This window comes from Hippopotamus amphibius, chromosome 8, assembly GCF_030028045.1.
Source record: "Hippopotamus amphibius kiboko isolate mHipAmp2 chromosome 8, mHipAmp2.hap2, whole genome shotgun sequence".
Classification (NCBI taxonomy): domain Eukaryota; kingdom Metazoa; phylum Chordata; class Mammalia; order Artiodactyla; family Hippopotamidae; genus Hippopotamus; species Hippopotamus amphibius.
Window position 1 is genome coordinate 124136283 of NC_080193.1, and position 19800 is coordinate 124156082.

Below are 19800 nucleotides of genomic sequence, written 5' to 3' on the forward strand. Positions count from 1 at the left end.
AGGGTAGAGTTAAAAAAGATTTTCCAGGGAGATTTTCTAAGTAGAAAATGTGTTTTTGTTAAGAAATATACTCTGCCTACTGTATAGTACAGGGAACTCTACTCAGTGCTCTGTGGTGACCTAAATGGGAAGGAAATACAAAAAAGAAGGGATATATGTATACTTACAGCTGATTCACTTTACTGTAGAGCAGAAACTAACCCAACATTGTAAAGCAACTATACTCCAATAAAAATTAATTAAGAAAAGAAAAAGGAAAAAAAAGGAAATAGCACCAAAAAAAATTATGTATATCCTCTGAGACTACAAAAATAGTTACAAGACACTAAGGCGGAGTCTAGATGTGCTCTTTTGCTGCACTTAAACTTTTGTAAATTCTCAATGTATTTCCGTACTTTTCCCCATTCTTGGATTTCATTTTCTCTGGTGTCAAACATCTAATCTGCTCAGTTAAGGGATGCAGGATAGGAATTTATTATGCCATGGCATTGGCGAACTGTCATCAGTTTTGGGCATTATCTGATTATCTGCTTTATATCCACCTGCTTTGGAGCCTAAATACAACCTAGAGTTGTTCTCTGGATCATCGAGAATCTATCATTTCTACCCACAGAGTTGATTATTTTCCATGATAGCAGGTAAGTTGTTTTGAAGTAGCTGCTGCTAATTACCTCGCTCTCGTTCTGTGGCTAAGGTCCCTTACCCCTTCTTAATGAGGATAGATAATCCTGCTATGAGTGTCCTTTTACAGGTTTGCTTTCAGGTAAACGGATGTTTTTCTCTTTTCTTACTGCTTGCCTCGGTGTTCTGATAGTTTCAAAGAAAGCATGGAGAAATCGTCGTGCTCCGACTGGCTGGTAAATAACAGTGTTGCCGAGCTGGTGGCTTCCACAGGCCTTCCAGTGAACATCAGTGATGCCTACCAGGACCCCCGCTTTGATGCCGAGGTAGGAGGAGGCCTCTGGTTTCTCTTAAGATTCGGTTGTCACCCTGTTGATGGTTTGCTGGCTGGAGCACATGAGGGGCCTCATACGAACCGACAGCAAGCTCTGAGTTTACGCGCGGTTCTTCTAAATCTTGCCCCTGTGATCTGGTTTTCTGCATCTCCTACTGCTGAGTGACAGGAAAGTGTCCTCTTTCCCCTGATTTGTGGCATACAGTTTCATTGCATATGTTTGAATCCCTGCCAATTATATTGTTACATTTTACATGTCTCTGAACTTTATAGAGATTGAATTATACTGTATGTCTTCTTCTGTGGCTTGCTTTTCCTTTGAACATAAATTTCTGAGTTCTGTGCATTTGTAATTTGTTCATTTATCTCTAGTGCTGCTAAGTATTACATGGTATGAATGTCACTTTATCCACTATAGTGTTGATGGACATGTGGATTCAGTGTTTTGCTGTTACATGGATAAACAAGGACATTCTTGTCCATGTCTCCAAGTGCATGTGTGCAAGAGTTTTTCTAGCGTCTGTACCTAGAAGAGTGACATTTTGGGTTATAAGCTACAGGTATCTTCACCTTTAACAGGGAATAAAAAGTTCTTGCCCAATCATTGCTTTTTTTTTTCTTATGTAAAACAGTATATGTCTCAGGAATACTTCTTGCTGATACAACATAGTGAGTCTGAATATCCCATATCCTTATGTCTACAGGCAGATTCTTACCACATATCTTCTTGGTTAGTGATATAGCTGCTTTACATTTACCTCCACACTTATAGTCCGTTACAATAAGACAGCCTTCCCGCTGATCTATAAAAAGAACCATGTGGGTTCTCCAGCAAAAATGCAACAGTTAATTCTATGGGATTGAGCATAAAAATTTCATGCCCTGATCCAGTAGTTAGAGGCAATGATGTCTGGAGACAGTAAACTGTAGTAGGTTAAGCTGTGACCATTTTGTGAAATCACTGAAGCAAGTACCTAGACCATCGTTGTTTCTTGGGCTTCTAACTAATATGCTTCCAATCTGCCACACAACCCATACTGGATTTTAAACGCAAATCTGAAGATGCAATATACCATGATTTTTACATGTTCTCTTTGTGTGGTACTGAAATTTAAAATTACTTTATGTTTCCCTTCTCATGCTGAGGGGAAAAAAGTTGGCAAAGAATTAATCAATGCAGATGGAGGTGAGAGAGAAAGAAAGAATTCTGCCTAAATATAGGCAGTTAACAAATTTGTCCTACAAATGTGTGTATGTTGTGTGTGTGTGTGTGTGTGATGTATCACTCCAGGAAAAGCAACATTATTTATCTCTTACGCTTCCTCCCTTTATGAGAATATTTTGCCTCAGTGACAGGTGTCAACGGCTTATGCTAATAATGAATGAAACAGACCGAGCCACAGTGCTCCCCCAAGAGCCTAAGAGGCTTGAACCTTCTCCTTACAAGCCTGATGTAAGATGGAGTAGATCATAAGCTAAAGACAATCAATTCAGATGATATCTTTCCTTAACATACGAAGTATTTCCCTCAAGATAAAACAATACAATGACAAAATGGAATTGCTTCATCCTTTCACTAAAGGTAATTCTAGAATTATCCTAGAGACAGAGGGTGCCTTTTAGAACTGTGCAGTCTTCTTGAAAAAGTTTAAGTCCTCTTTCCTTGAGCCTGGTACGTGGGTCCATAATTTTTCCCAGTAATCATAACTAAGTAGTTGTTTATCAGTGGTAGAATATAAGGAAATCATTTTATACAACCCAGGATTAAAGGATTATCTCCAGTAGGTAATCTCCACTGGGGAAAGGGTGTGCTTTTTTGTTCTCTGCATTCACTGACTTTCCTGAATAATTTGAGGCTGGTTAACAAAAGTGATAATTTGCAGAGAGGTTTCATGGGCAATTCTTTTCAAAGCATTTCCTATTTTTTCTTACAGATTTTCTTGACTTAAGTCTATATCCTGAACACTGGTCTCTATCCTAAATTTTTCAATGGCACAGTGGCTAATTCTGGCAATTTGAATTCTCTTCTCTGAACATGAAGAAGGACCCCCCAATTCATTAGACAGTAGTGACCTGGAATAGAGCCCCCCAAAGTGGATTGGCCTTATTCTGGGGTTTCATACTATAGATATGTCAACTTTCAGTTAATAGAAATGTTAGCGATTTCTTTCATTTACAGGTGAGGAAAGAGAGCCTCAGATTGCTGAGGTGACTTGCCTAGGGCTGCACAGCTTCCTTGAGACAGGGCACAGAAGAGACTGTGGGCTTTCTGATTCCTAAGTCACTTCTCTCTCCTTGAGTTGCCTCTCAAGGGGACCAGCTGCTCAAGGGCTACCTGAAAAACAGAGTCACGACTCTGTCATTCCTCTCTCTTTGCAGGTGCAGGAATGTATGGCTGGCAGACCTACGTCTTTGTCCCATCTGCCCCACTCACCAGCTGGGTAGTTTTGGGCATACCACTTGCATACATATTATAACATGTAAAATTCTATATAAATGTTTTTTAAACATACAGTCCTATAAATATATAAACACCAGGGGAAGATTTTAATCTGGTCGAGGACTAGGCTTTTGGTTCTGAAGGATTGCTAGAAGCAGGCCCTTTTCTTTAAGTGAGGAGGTGTTTACACAGAACTGCAGACCAGCAGACCTTGTCCATGACAAGCCAACATCAGTGTCCTCTCCCTCCAGAGACACAGTGGGGAAGGAAGAGGAAAGTCTCTAGCCAAAGAGAAGAATAAAGGGTGGCTTTTTGCTGACAGTGAAGAAGGGATGGTGGCAATGATCTGACAACTTGTAGGTCTTCAAGAAAGCCAGGTCTTTTCCTGTCTGGCCAGAGGAGGAACAATGTCAGGTGTTACCTACAAAGGTGAATAAGGCTGGATGCATGCCCTGTGGCCTTGGGCTGCCCTGGGGAGATGTTCACCATATCCTCCCCTGTGGGGACCAGCAGTATGTGACCCTGGCTTTTCACAAGAGTGGCCGGCCAGCCATCCAGGTGCCAGGTTACCCAAGCACATTAAGGGGTGATTGGATTTTTTATATAAATTTATTTATTTAATGTATTCATTTATTTGTTTATTGGCTGTGTTGGATCTTCATTGCTACACGCAGGGTCTCTCTAGTTGTGGTGAGCGGGGGCTACTCTTCATTGCGGTGCACAGGCTTTTCATTGCAGTGGCTTCTCTTGTTGCGGAGCACAGGCTCTAGGTGCACGGGCTTCAGTAGTTGTGGCACATGAGCTCAATAGTTGTGGCTTGCAGGCTCTAGAGCATTGGCTCAGTAGTTGTGGCACACAGGCTTATAATAGCTCCATGGCATGTGGGATCTTCCCAGTCCAGGGATCGAACCCATGTTCCCTGCATTGGCAAGCAGATTCTTAACCACTGTGCCACCAGGGGAATCCCAGGGATGACTGGATTTTAGAGGCTGGCTACACTGTCCAAGCCCAAGCAACCCACCAGTCCTTAAAACATAAGGCTAAAAGCCAGTGGCTAATAAGAGAGAATTTATTCCATCAACATTTGCTTCGGCTGTACAGGGTAGAAACTATATTTCTCATTTCTGTGTCTTTCCTACCTTGTGCTGACTTCTGGTGAGTCCTCAGAAACTCTGCCCAAAGGTATGCAGCAAGAGAATGATCCTTATTTTGAAATCTCAGCTGTGAAACTGTTGGTTTTCCGTTTGATAGAAGCTACAAAGGGATGTCTTTAATGTGATGTGACCCTCATCCCAGGTGCTGTCAGGCACTGGCTGTGAGGGCTATGGGGCAAGTAATCATGGCTGTCCACCTGCTGCGTGTTCTCTTTGTCATTGTTTTAAATATTTAATGGAGATCCCTCCTTGTGGTGAACAGAACGACTTAGCAGCGAGGCACAGTGATTATTTGCCTTCTGTCTGCCTGTTTGAATTGACTCCTAGGAGTGGTGCCTGCTGGGCTTGATAGCATGCACGGTTTTAAGGCCAAACTCCTTGGTTTATGGGTGGAAAGTTATGACAGAATGGTTACATAAGATAGTCACAAAGCCAGAACCAGGTTTCTGAGGTTTAAATTCTGCAGCCTTATGAAGATCACTATGTGTTTATTCTCTTACAAGATTCTGCGCTCCTCAAAAGAGGTGCAAGACAGAAAAGACCTACTAAATATAATTGATTACATTTATTTATGGTGGCTCAAGAAACACTCGTGTTCACGGGTATCGTGCTAGTGGGTTTTGTAGTCTAATTAGTCATTTGCGCCGTGGTGGGCATATTCGTGCTTGGCTCCTAAAGACATTGACAGGAACATCATGTGTGTCAATTTTCAGTTGCAGTTTAACAAATCACTACAAATTCAGCAACTTAAGGCAAACACCTATTTATTATCTCATGGTGTCTGTAGGTCAGAAGTCTGGCGCGGCGTCACTGTTTTCTCTGTTTAGGGTCTCACGGGGCTGAAAGCAAGGAGGTGGCCATGGGGCTTTCTCATTTGGTCTTGGCATTCTTTTCAAAGCCCATTCAGGTTGTTGGCAGAATTGAGTTCCTTGCAGTTATAGACTGAGGTCCCCATTCTCTTACTGACTGCTGGCCTAAAGCCTCTCTTAGCTCCTAGAGATTGACCTCAGGTACGAGCCATACGGCCCTCTCACAACATGGCAGTTTACTTCTTCAAAGCCAACAGGAGAGCCTCCAGTTGGCTCTCACAGAGGCTTACATAATGTCAGGAGTGACTTACGTAATTATAGGAGTGGCTATCCCATCACTTTTGCCTTATAACATAACCTAACCAAGGAAGTGATGGTCCTATCCTATACACAGGTCCTGCCCACACTTGAGGGGAGGGGATGATGCCAGATTTGTACAAAGTGGAGGGTGGGCAGGTGTGAATCTTAGAGGCCATCTTTAGAATTCCACTTACCACACTATAATAAAGACTAAAATTGAGACCATACAAAATATCCCATTAAATAATCTGTATGTCCTGATATGGAAAAACGTCCACCAGAACAAAAGCAAGTCATAGAGAAGTATGCTTAGAATAATGCTTAAAAGTATGTGTAGAATAATATATGTGGGTATATATGCATATATATGTACATATTTTTCTAACAGACACCTCAAATTTAACATGTCCAAAACAGAACTCACAATCTTTTTTTTGCCTAGCTTGCTCCTCTGTTTCCCTGTTTCTGTTAAGGCAACTCAGTTCTTCCTGATGCTTATGTCAAAAATGTCATAGGCATATTACAAAAGGAAAATAGTGAGCATTGGGTATGCAGTAAGGCTAAATGTGCCAATGCCAATTAAAGCATTATTGAAGTAAAAAAAAGTTACAGGCATGATTCTCTCATGTTACACATCTAACTCATCAGGAAGTACAATTGGCTCTACCTGCAAAATTTATCCAAAGCCTGACCACTTCTCACCACTCAGTTGCTACCACCCAGGCCAAGCCACCATCATCTCTGGACTATTTCATGGCTGTAACTTCTTTTTTTTTTTTTTCTTTGAGAACTTTTATTGAGATACAATTCACATACAATAAACTGCATATATTTAGAGTGTATAATTTGGTATTTTTTTTCTTATTAGTAATGTATATATGGCAATCCCAATCTCCCAATTCATTCCCCCCCAATCCTCCCCGCTTTCCCCACTTGGTGTCCATATGTTTGTTTTCTACATCTGTGTCTCTATTTCTGCCTTGCAAACTGGTTGATTTGTACCATTTTTCTATATTCCTCATATATGCGTTTTAACATACAATATTTGTTTTTCTCTTTCTGACTCACTTCATTCTGTATGACAGTCTCTAGGTCCATCCACGTCTCTACAACTGTCCCAATTTCGTTCCTCTTTACAGCTGAGTAATATTCCATTGTATATATGTACCACATCTTCTTTATCCATTCATCTGGTGATGGACATTTAGGTTGCTTCCACGTCCTGGTTATTGTAAATAGTGCTGCAGCGAACACTGGAGTGCACGTGTCTTTGTGAATTATGGTGTTCTCTGGGTATATGCCCAGTAGTGGGATTGCTGGGTCATATGGTAACTCTGCTTTTAGTTTTGCAAGGAACCTCCATACTGTTCTCCATAGTGGCTGTATCAATTTACATTCCCACCAGCAGTGCAAGAGCATTCCCTTTTCTCCACACCCTCTCCAGCATTTACTGTTTGTAGATTTTCTGACGATGGCCATTCTGACCGGTATGAAGTGATACCTCACTGTAGTTTTGATTTGCATTTCTCTAATAATCAGTGATGTTGAGCAGCTTTTCATGTGCCTCTTGGCCATCCATATGTCTTTGTTGGAGAAATGCCTATTTAGGTCTTCTGCCCATTTTTTGATTGGGTTGTTTGTTTTTTTGATATTGAGCTGGATGAACTGTTTATGTATTTTGGAGATTAATCCTTTGTCTGTTGATTCGTTTGCAAATATTTTCTCCCGTTCTGAGGGTTGTCTTTTCATCTTGCTTATAGTCTCCTTTGCTGTGCAGAAGCTTTGAAGTTTCATTAAGTCCCACTTATTTATTTTTGTTTTTATTTCCATTACTCTAGGGGGTGGATCAAAAAAGATCATGCTGTGATTTATGTCAAAGAGTGTTCTTCCTATGTTTTCCTCTAGGAGTTTTATAGTGTTGGGCCTTACGTTTAGGTCTTTAATCCATTTGGAGTTTATTTTTGTGTATGGTGTTAGGGAGTGTTCTAATTTCATTCTTTTACATGTAGCTGTCCAGTTTTCCCAGCACCATATTGAAGAGGGGCTGTAACTTCTTAATCTACCTCTTCGCTTCCACTCTTTCCCTCCACACTCTGTTCTCAATACAATAGCTGGGGGGTTAAATTTTTAAGTTATATTGTATCATAAGTCTGCTCACAAACTTTTCACAATCTCCTTATTTCACTAGAGTAAAATCCAAACTCACAATTCTTTCAGAGGCTTACAATGCCCTATACAATGTGTCACCTCATTATCTATCCCCAGTCCCCATTCATACTTCTCCAGCCACACCAGTCTCCTTGTTATTCCTGGAACATGACACTCACACACCTACCTCAGGGCCTTTGCACTGGCTACTCCTCTGCTGAAATACTCTTCCTCCAACATCTGCATGACTCACATCCTCACCTCTTTATAGTCATTGTTCAAATGTTACCTGTTGGTAAGGTCTGGTACTCTTATTTCTAATCCCTTTTATCCTGCTCTATTTTTAATACCTTCTAACATATAATTTATTTATGTATTTTTTGTATTATTTACCATCTGTCTTCTCTCACTAGAATGCAAGCTTAATGAAGGTACAAATTTTGTTGGTTTTGCTCACTGATGTATCCCCAACAACTAGTAAGCATTATTGTTGAATATTGTTCAGTAGTGTTGACTATATTATCTGTTATTTATGAATATATTATGTATTGTTGAATATGTTATAAATTGATGTATGAACATATTATGTATTTATAAGAAAAGATCAGGAAGAACTTATCCCAAGATGCTAATAGTTGCTATCTCTAAAGATGGCAAGATTACAGCTTTTGATTTTGTTTTAACTTAAAAATTTCACGTGTCTATATTATTTTTGTAATCAGACAAAATTATAAAGATGTTTTAAAATGTTGGACCTTTTATATTTTATGTGAAATTATATTTTACCAGGCTATTATGAGCCCTCTGAAAACTATAAACAATTGCTCAAAACCAGAATTGAAATAATGCAAGATCTAAGTAAACTAACTTGCCTTGCTGTATCTTTGGGGCATTTAGATGGATTACTTTCTATTCCCCTCACCAGCATGGAGTGTCGGTTGGATTTTATTCTGACTAATATCCTTGTCTGAAACTGTCCCAACAGCATGTACATAAACTACACTTGTAGATGACCTGACATTGTGTCAGGTGGCTTCTTGGAGTGCATACTCTGTTTACAAATGTCTTCACCATGAAATAATTATTCTTGCTTTTAGCCAGTGTTGTGCTTATGAACTCAATTCCCAATAATTAGTTACACTCTAGCACATCATCTGTGAAGCTTTCTGCCCTTCTTTTCATGCTAGATCAAAAGAATACCTTAAAACAAGTACACTAATGCACAACAAGCTATTATTTAGTCAATATAAAGTATACTATTCTGCTACTTAATTTAGTATTTCCTTCCATTTATATAGTTATGGGAAGAATTTTCAGAGCCATTGCATGCAGGGTTTGTTTTCTGCCTGCAACAGAAATGAACAATTAGACCCAACATTTAAATAGGAAAGATTCAGCAAGGGGAATGGCAAAAAATAACTAAAAAGTAGGGCAGGCCTTATGCATGGATCGTTTGGTGATCTATGTGTTACAAATTCAGGAGCGGTGGAAAACCCATCAGCACCCAGATCTCCTCTGCCATGGGGGGCTGATGCCCAGAGTTACACAGTTAAATCTAAGGTGTCACGATGTTAAGTCTGTCACTCTTCAAGCCCATGCAATCCTTCCCTGTGAAGTTCTTTCTCTGATTTTTTTTTTTATTAAAGCCTGTTATAGGCAACTCAATCGTTCTTACCCTTGTCATGCAGCACTTAAGGATAATGCGGCTTCAGGCTCTGAGATCCTTTGACATAGAGCATTAAAGCTCCTTTCACCTGTCAGATCTTCACAGCAAAGCACTTCTGCAATCTGGGATGCTGAGTGCTAGCCTGGCAGGGCAGCTCCTTTCCCATTCTTCATAACGCCTTCTGGTCTATCAGTTATGCTTCTGTTACAAAGGGAAATGTGCAAAAATGGAACCATTAAGAGATAGGGCTCTGTGGCTTTGCCTAAATGCATTTGCTCCGGGTCATCTCTCAGTCTCTGATACTTAGTGTAAACCAGGCTGAGAGCCTCTCCCAAGAGCAGGGTTTGGTAGGGAAGGTTGGACAATGGATATAAGGTTTCCAGATGAGCAGGAGGGTGAAGAAAGTTAGGAGGATTCCTAAGATTTGAATAAGATATACAATGGGGAAGCTGTGGGCAGTGAAGACATATAGGCGTCCCATGGTTCTAAGAGTTAAACAGACTTTAAAGCATCGGTGGTGGAGACAATGCCTCAGCTCTAAGCCCAAAGGTCAGTTATATTTTAGGAGTGCTTTTGTCAGGAACTTAAGGAATCATTTGTAAGCAGTGTTCTAGAAGCCTATGTGCAGGTGAGGTTGGCATGATGAAATGTCTCTTTGTTATTTCAGGGAAATCTGGGGACTGACTCAGAACATCTCCTCCCTCACTTGTCCTAGTACCAGAATTTCTCACTGGTAGATTGGCGTTTAGGGGATAAAGTATTACTTTAGATTAGTATTAAAGTTGCACATATCATTCTAGGGAAAGAAAACACATTGGACATTAATGAGTAGTATTACGTTATCACCAATGCTTTTAAGATTTCCTTTGACTGCCTTTGAGAGTCTGGAAAATATGACAAGTATTTTGATGGCTCCGTGAGGTAAACCATCTTAAATTATAACCATTAACTGGAAAGACCCAGTTGAGGACAGAGACTAGGCACAAGTTTATTATATACAGCTTTAATTGGAAAGAACTAGGCACCCCTAGATAATATATTTATTTTAATGGTAGCCTCCTAGAAAGGCTGTTTAGTCTCACGTGGTCTAACATTTGGACTCTAATGATGTGAATTTTAATCTAAGAATGATTGGGCAGGGACTTTGTGGAACAATGAAGCAGATATTTCTGGGAAGGTATTAATACTAGTAATATTTCCATTTGTAAAACACCTTACAAATTTTGAAACCCTCTCACACACATATTCTCATAAAACAACTTGGAAAATAAGAAAAAGCAGAAAGAAGAAATGATGAGAAGCTGCTCTAATGCTAAAATCTGGAGATAACCAGTGTTAATAGTTTGGTATACATGAGATAAATATTGATGACAAAATTGAGGCATGAAGGGTTTTGGTGACTTGATTGGGGTCGAGCGGCAGATAGATATTTTTGAGCTCCACTGACTGATGCGATCTGGAAACTTGCGTCATCTGATGCCCAGAGATGATTCTTTCCTCCATACTTTCTTCTATCTCCTTACCCTGTTTGGGATTCATTCTTCAGAGGTCTTGTGCTTCTACAACGGGCTTCATCTCCCATCTCCTTCTCCTTCAGTCCCTGCAGAGGGTGATATATGCTCCCATATAGTCATATAAACCAACCTAGATTAGTTTAACTTTCCAGGAACAACATCCATTGCCACAAATAGACAGCTAGGGGATTGCCTTAATGATCTTAAAATCGGAAGATTCACTCTCATCATACTCTGCTATCCTTCCTTCTTCCCCTCTCCCGTATTGTTGGGCTCATCAGACATGCTAACCATCACCACCCCCTCTTCCCTGTCCTCATAGCCAGTTAGTGCTGGTCCCACTTCCCTCCCTCAGCCACAGCGGGAATGACTTAGAAATATTCTCAACACTCTCGGGCACCTCTCCCCTCCCTCTGGGCTCAGCCCATGTGAGACTCTAGCTCTGCTTTGTCAGTGTGGCCTCACTCTCCTCCAGAACTAACCGCTTAACTTCTGTTCCTGATCCCATTCCTTCTTCCCTTGACTATCTTTGCCTTCAATTATCCTTCTGTGTTACTAAATTCAATAGCCCATTTTCAGCGCTTATCCTATGTGACTATTCTGCAACATTGGACACTGTTGTTCCCCTGTAGTTCTATTTAGAAAATAACTTTTGTGTACAAGTAATTCATTATCTAAAATTTAGAAAACAGAAATAGTAGTTTAAAAAACTCCTATAGGCAGAGTTCTTTCACAGTGCACACATACATCAAACCATCATGTTGTACACTTTAAGTATGTCAATTATACCTCAATAGAGCTGAATGAAAAAAGGATCAGTGGTTGCCAGAGGGATGGATGGATGAATAGGTGATGTACAGAGGATTTTTAGGGCAGTGAAACTACTCTATGTGATACTACAATGGTGGATCCATGTCATTATAAAGTTGTTAAAACCAAAAGAACATACAGCATCAAGAGTGAACCCTAATGTGAACTATGGACTTTGAATGATAGTGGTGAATCAGTGTGGGTTCATCAGTTGCAACAAATGTACAAATGTACTACTCCCACAAGGGATGTTGACAGTGAGGAGTGTTGGTGTGCACGTGTGGAGGCAGAGGGTATATGAGAACTCTCTGTACTTGCCCTTTGCCCTCATCTATTATGAACCTAAAACTGTTCTTAAAAAATAAAGTTTATTTGAAAAGTAAAGAAACCAACAAAACCTCCCATGGACAAACAATTCAAAGGGAACTATTGTGGTTATTATTTTTTCCAGGATTTCCCAATGTATGTATGTTTGTACACCCACACTATTATCACTTCAGATATTAAAATTTTCCCTGTTTACAAGTATTCTTCTATAGCATGATTTTATTTAGATGGATAATATTCCGCTGTGCTATGATTTACTTAACCAACTCGCTCCAGTGGGATATTCAGGTTATTTCTGATCTATCATTATCATAAATAATGCTAGGGTTCATACCTTTATATGTAAACTTTTGTGCTTAGCTATGATAATTACCATAGGGTAAATTCCTAGACATAAAATTGATAAGGCAAAGGGTGTTTATACTTTTTATACTCTGGATATATATGACAACAAATCTATTTCTAGAAAGGCTGTTAGCAATGTGTTCACATGTTAGGAATGCTGTAAAGCCTGAGCTGAAGTGTATGAGCTTTGGAGTTCTTTTCCCTCGCAACTTCTTCTTCCTGTCCTACATATTGTGTCCCCTAAGGTTCAATTTTTCATCCTTTCTGTCTCTTTATTGGACAAGTTCTTTCTTGGTGGTTTTACCCACACAATTAACACCAGAGGCTCCTTCTTTTCCTCCCCTCCCGTAACCCTCTCAATTATAATGTGTGCAAGCTTGAATTCGGAATCATTTCCCTCAAACTTCCTGTGTTCTCCACCTCAAGGAGCTCCACCACCCTTCCTCAAACCAGGAACCTCAATGTTATCTTTTGTAGGGATGGGAGAAACATAGAACAAAAATTCTTTTGGGGAACTACACTAATTTTTGGTAAGCAAAATTATCTTTTATTTTACTGACAAACAGCCTAAGGTTTATTTTTCTCACCACCAAGCCTCTCAGGCTGTCTCTCTCCTTGTTTCTCTCACTCAGCGCATGCTCCCTTTCTTCTTGCACTGTGATCTCTACCCTCAGATGCTTCAGATTTCCTGGCAGTGGTTAGACAGGGTCTACGGTTGTCCCAAGAGTTGGCAGAGCCAATTGTGCCTACTGCTCAGGGCTAGGGCAGGACCACTGACAATTGTGTATGATCTTCAGCAAAACAAAACACACCCAACCATCCTAGTGCTGCTTTGGCCAGCCCAAGTCTAGAGATTATTCCTCCCAGCCCTCTCTAAAACTGACTTCCTTCTCTTCGTGCTCACTGGCATTGCTATTATTCAGACTCTCTCCTTAGGGAGAGGAAGAAAACCACTGTGTTCTTTTGGAAGATAATTTTGATAGATGTGTTTGTGATCGTCTGGCTTCCTTTGAACCAGTCTTTTCACTTTCAAGGCAGTCAGTCTCTCTAGGTCTTATCTGTTAAGGGAGATGCTAACAGTTGCTACCCCATAGGGTTGTCTGGGTAAGTATATGCAACAAGGCATGTGAAAGTGCAGAGCAAGGTTCCTGACATCAGCTGAGCATCCAGTAAATGTTACCTTGTCAACGTCATTGTCACCCTCATCTTTGAAGATGGACTTTTAAGGAGCTAAAACGGCTCCAGATTTCTCCAAACAGTCAGTTGCTGGCTTTTCTGTAGTGTTTTGAACATTCTTTACTTGGGCACTTATTTTATCTTAACTACTTCTGTCTTGACTAGACTCTGAGCTCCTCAAGGGTAATAGCTGTTTGAATTCCTTTTAACACCCAGCAATGTGTCTGGTGCATATGAGGTGGTAAATAAATATATGATGAAAGAGTTCACTGATGAATGATTTATGCCCATGCTTTTGGCTTTTTTAGTTTTTTTCTGGAATTCTCAAAAATCATTTGGTGTAATTTACTATATTAACAAATGGAAAAAGAAAAAAATCACATGATGTAAAATCACATGATTAAAAGGCATAGAATGGAAGAGTGAGATGGCATGATAATGCCCCTAGAAAATCCAAAGCACTACAGATATTAAAGTTAATAATTGAATTTAGCAAGACTGATGGATGCAAGTTCAGTATACAAAAATCAATTATATTTCTATATATCAATATACAGAAACAAATGATATTTCTATATGTCAATTTAAAGCATTAGAAAATAAATTAATACTACCATTTATAATAACATGAACTTATAAAGCACCAGGTACAAATATAACAAATTGTATGTAAGACTTTTACATGGAAAACTATAAAACTTTGCTTAGAGAAATTTTAAGAACCCTAAATAGAGAGATGTTATGGATCGAGAGACTCAATTATGTAAAGACATCACGTTTCTTCCAAATTTACTGACAAATTCAATAGAATCCCAATAAAAATCTCAGCAGTGTGCGTGAGTGAGAGTGTGTGTGTGTGTACTTCAAATTGATTCTAAAATTAATATGGAAATGCCAAGGGCCAACAATGGTCAAGACAATCTTAAAGAAGAACAAAGTGGGAGAAATTATACCACTAGATACCAAGAGTTGTGATAAGACTTTATTATTCGAGGCAGTATTATATTGGCATGAGGATAGACCCATAAATCAGTGAAGTAGAATAGAGTCCAGAAACAGATCCTTACATATATTGACACATGATTAATGAAAAAAAGTGGTACTGGATAGTGGCAGGGAGAGGCATTCCCCTCCACCCCCAGATTGGTTCTGGGCCAATTGGATATCCACCAAGAAAAACAAAAAGAACCTTGACTCTCAGCTCACACCATACTCAAAAATTATGGATTGTAAATCTAAATGTAAGAGTTAAAACAATAAAGATTCTAGGGAAATAATAGGAGAATATCTTCTTGAGCTAGGAATAGGGGAAAATTTCTAGAAAAGGATTAAAAAATTAAAAAAGAAAGTAACACACTGGTATCATGAGTAGAAGACATCTGGAAAATTAATTCCTCATAGGAAAACCAAAAAAAAAAAAAATCAAAATATGAAATTTAGGTGTATAAATTAACTTCCAGCTTCAAATTTTTAAAATATGTAGCTCAACATCTGCAATAAATATTTTAAAATATAAAAAAAATCTTTTATCTCAATAACCATAATCCAGAACCTCAATATTTTATTTTTTCTTTGATTGGATTGGGATGACAGGTTGGCCTTTCTCACTAGAAATCAAGATCTTATCAATTCGCTGACACCCTTTCAGTCTTTAGTAGCTCTTATCTAACAATTAAAATATGAATCATTGGTTTTAATATTAAGTGGAGCTTGCTACTGAATGACGTTTGTCTGATGCTGATAATTATACTTTTGTGTTTTAAATATATCATCTTCTGACAATCTGTTAGGGTACAGAAAGATTCTTGAACCTTTTATCTTATCTTTTGCAACTTCTATTTTTATATGAATTTACAACATACGTGATAAATCAGTAACGTTAGAAAAATAGAGTATTAAAAGTAAATACATGGATAAACAACAAGGTTCCACTGTATAGTATAGGGAACTATAGTTAATGTCCTGTGTGATAAATCATAATGGAAAAGAATATGAAAAAGAATATATATATATAACTGAATCACTGCAGTACAGCAGAAATTAACACAACATTGTAAATCAGCTATACTTCAATTAATTTTTAAAAAGTAAACACACGTATAACAGCATTATAGGCTTAATTTTTTTACTAACATATGTGCTCAAAGAGAAATATTGACCACTGGTTTAATTAAAATGCCTTAAGTACTCAGAGCAGAAACAATTGCCAGAATTCTTGTCTGGTGGTGGCATGATCAAGATAATTTTCCATTCAGCTTTATGTGGTTGCAGGGATTGGGGGAGGTCGTGCTGGTGTGGGGTGTACTGCTTGATTCATATTTGGTTAGGGCTTGATTTCCTGGGGATGTGCATTGTGATGTTTTGAATGAAAAGAGACAAGTGAATATATGCATTAAAATTAGATTATAATATGTCTTTTTAAAAAGTTATCTTTAACTATCTGTTATGAAGAGTGGTAAGCTGTATATCAGAAATGGGTAGATAATATTTAATTTTAATACATTACTTTCTTATATCCTAGGCTGACCAGATATCTGGTTTTCATATAAGATCGGTTCTCTGCGTACCTATTTGGAATAGTAACCATCAAATAATTGGTAAGACATTACCTAAATAGTTCAAACTTCTCTTATAAAGAAATACAATTTACCTTAAAATACATCCATCTTTTTTTAAAAATGTCCCCCTTTTAATGTCCAGGACTCATCCACTCACGTCTCATACTCTTGTGTAACCTCATAAGCGAAGACTCCTGATGAATCAACGTTAAACAGGACAATGAACCAATATTTATTCCTTTAAATAAGAACCAATCATTTTGAAGTTGGAGGGTATTTCAGAAAGCAGCTAACTGAACTCTTTTATCTTTGTGGAAATTGAGGCCCAAAGAGAGAGGAAAGACTTGAGTAAGGTCACAAAGTGAGTTAGTAGCAGAGTCCCAAATAAACCTCAGGCTTCTTAACTCCTGGTACATCTATATATTTACATCTGTGCTTTTACACATAGAGTAAATGCAAAGGAAGAAAGGATGTGCATCGTTAGACAGGTACTGAACATGTGTCTTTCTGCCTGGATGGTTCCAAAATAGGTTTCACTTCCCCCAGAATAAGGGAATTGTGGGCCAAAGCAATTTCCTATTTTTCTCTCCCTCCCTGCTCCTTTCCTTTCCCTCAAAAATTCAGTTAGGAAAATCTCAAACCTCAGAAAGAAGGCTAGGCAAGAAGGGGTCAGTAGTTAAAGTCAAGAAGGATGGAGATATTAGTTATTTAAACATGATGAAAATGTGTTATTTTTCTGAGACGTAAGGTAACTAATATAACTATTTGCTTCTCTTTGCTTCACCCAAAGGTTTTCTCTTAAACTCTAAGATACTGGGCTTACCAAAGGATTAAGTATTCTGTCAATATTGTTAAGACTTGAATTCTCAGAGAATTTTTTCATCAGTTTGCTTAATTTGCAGAAAATACTAGTACATTATTGAACATAAAAAATATTCTAAGATTTGAGAATTTGAGCCCCTAATACAAAGCATTGAATTACATCATGTGTAGTTTCAAATATACGTAAGGTTTTTGGGTTTTGGTTTTTGTTTTCGGGGGGTTTTTTGGCCGCACTGCATGGTATGTGGGATCTTAGTTCCCCAACCAGGGAACCCCTGCCCTGAGCAGTGGAAGCGCTGAGTCCTAACCACTGGACCACCAGGGAATTCCCAGAATATGTTTAAGCTTAAAGAGAAGAGAAAGTTCATGAGAAACACCATGTGTTATCTGTAGCTGTCCAATGGCAATCTCACATGCAGTCCTACATTTCATTTCTAACACAGTAAACATCTTTCAAAACTGAAATTGTAGTTTGCCTGTTACACACTAAAAGCTTTGTATTTCATTACACATGTCTTCTAGCATATGATGACTTACTTCCCTGATGGGAAGTTAGGTATTTTTAAAAATATAAGCGTGCCTTAGAATTACGGTTATTTTTTGTTTATGCTAAATAGGGACACAAGAGAATGGTTTTCAAGATTGTTGAATTTTTCCAGTTAGACTTGTGTGCTTTGGTAGTCATGCCCGAAATATCTGGTATAATGCTGGAAATGAACTTTGGAAAGAAGACACACACAAGTGAAATTTGTTAAAACAAGTTGAACCCCGTTGGTAGCAGGCAACAAAACTAACCTTGCTTTGAAGGTTAACTGTATCATAATTCCTAACATTTCTTGAGTGTTATCTCCATGTGGAACAATATGCTTTACAAACATTATTCAGATGTTATCTTGTCTAATCTTCATAACCCACTGAGATAGTTAACATTTTAATCTTCATTTTACCGCTGAGGAAATTCAGTGTTTAAAAAAAGTTAGGTAATGTGCTCATGGCAACACCACTAATGGTGGAGTCGAAAATTCAATCCAAGACAGTCTAACTCCAGAGCCTATGTTCTTAATCGCTATGCCATGTTTCCTTATCAAGCACTGTGGTTCAGATGATTGAAAAAAATTTTAATTATATATATTTTTAAATTTATATATTTATATAATTATATACATTATATTTTATATACTTTTAAATTATATATAATTAAAATTTATATATATATAGTGTGTGTATGTATGTGTTTCATTATACATACAGTTATAGATATTCAGCTTTGTGTATATGTATACAATTGTGTATATATGTGAATGCCAGATATATAAATTATTGTGCATAGTCATCTTGAAAACCATTTTCAGGGAATCTGATTGCTGCCTGGTAGAACTGCAGCCTTTGCTGAGACCTGGTCTGGATATCACAGCTGGAAAATAGACTGTATCCCTGTACACCTCAGATCTGCTCTCATGGAGGCAGCAGGTGTTAGAGCAACCAGGGATTAAGCTGTCTGCACTTAAGGGAGCATAGAGTCATCTTACTATATCGTAGGAACACAGTGTTCAGTGCCAAAAATGACCACACATCCCAACCTCTTTTCACAGGAGTGGCTCAGGTGTTAAATAGACTTGATGGGAAACCTTTCGATGATGCAGATCAACGACTTTTTGAGGTAAGAAAATAGGCTTGTGAGCCAGGGCTTATAGCTGAGTCACCAATAGTCTCCTGGTTACAGCTTGCCCACATTAGGAAGGATAAGTAATTATTAATTGACCATTATTAATCATTATACTTTGACAGTATGATGAAATTTAAAGGAAGATTTAAAGAATACATCAATGTTTAGGTAAGATTTGGTTCTCTTTTTCATGCATTAGATTTTTTTATCCTAATTGATTGTTTTTTACAGAATTGAATTGCCTCCCTCGTCTCTCCAAAGTGTTAGTCTTATCGTTGTCTTGTTCACGTGTGTTCAGTCCCGAGACCTCTGGCCGGCTCTGCCAGGCTGGGCACACTTGTCATCACCTCTCGTGTTTACAAGCTTCCGTTTACTCCAGTCTGTCCTCTAGCAGGAGAGGTTAGCCTTGAACAGGCTTCCTAGGAGTACAAAGTCTACTTTGTACCAGTAAACAACGTGAAAGCCCCATGATTATTTTTCTCTAGCCAAGGATACATCAGGGCTTCTTTACTAACTGGTTCTAAATGGGAATCCTCCATCCCCTTACCATTCACCTTGTGGTTACACTCACTTGGTTTCCTTACCAAAATATGTTATTAGCCTAGCTACTGAAAGAGGTGGCTATTGGTTAAATAGGACGAAATGACCACAATCCGTTCACAACTTAAATAAATTAAGAATGTATTTAAACAGACTGTATTTTTTCAATATGTGAAGTCATTTCTTCACAATGAGATTAAATTAATAATTTTTCTCACGTGCAATGTGAGCGATAAAGTTGTTACATGACAATAATTAAGAATTTTAATGTACATATTTCCCCAAGGCCTACCTCTGTATATAATAAAATTATATTTTAAGGCCCATTCCTGATGACTGCCTGCTTTTATATTAGATTATGCCAATGAGTTATTGCAATTTTTAATTAGTGAGCTTTCTCTTTCCTAGGCTTTTGTCATCTTTTGTGGCCTTGGCATCAACAATACAATTATGTATGATCAAGTGAAGAAGTCGTGGGCCAAGCAGTCTGTGGCTCTTGATGTAAGTACAATAATTATGTTGAAATTTATGCTAAAAGCCCAGATTTTATGAGGGGAAAAAAGTCCTTGT

General features: G+C 38.4%; 1 protein-coding gene across 2 annotated transcripts in view; it reads left to right on the forward strand.

Annotated features, from left to right (window-relative positions):
• PDE11A (phosphodiesterase 11A) overlaps positions 1 to 19800 on the forward strand; it is a 380330-nt gene that overhangs the window by 187915 nt on the left and 172615 nt on the right. For both annotated transcript variants that reach the window (XM_057745497.1, XM_057745496.1), the window contains 4 exons: positions 815 to 947; positions 16166 to 16241; positions 18617 to 18684; positions 19639 to 19731. In XM_057745497.1, the coding sequence (XP_057601480.1) occupies positions 815 to 947; positions 16166 to 16241; positions 18617 to 18684; positions 19639 to 19731 (370 nt within the window). The remainder of the gene's footprint in view (positions 1 to 814; positions 948 to 16165; positions 16242 to 18616; positions 18685 to 19638; positions 19732 to 19800) is intronic.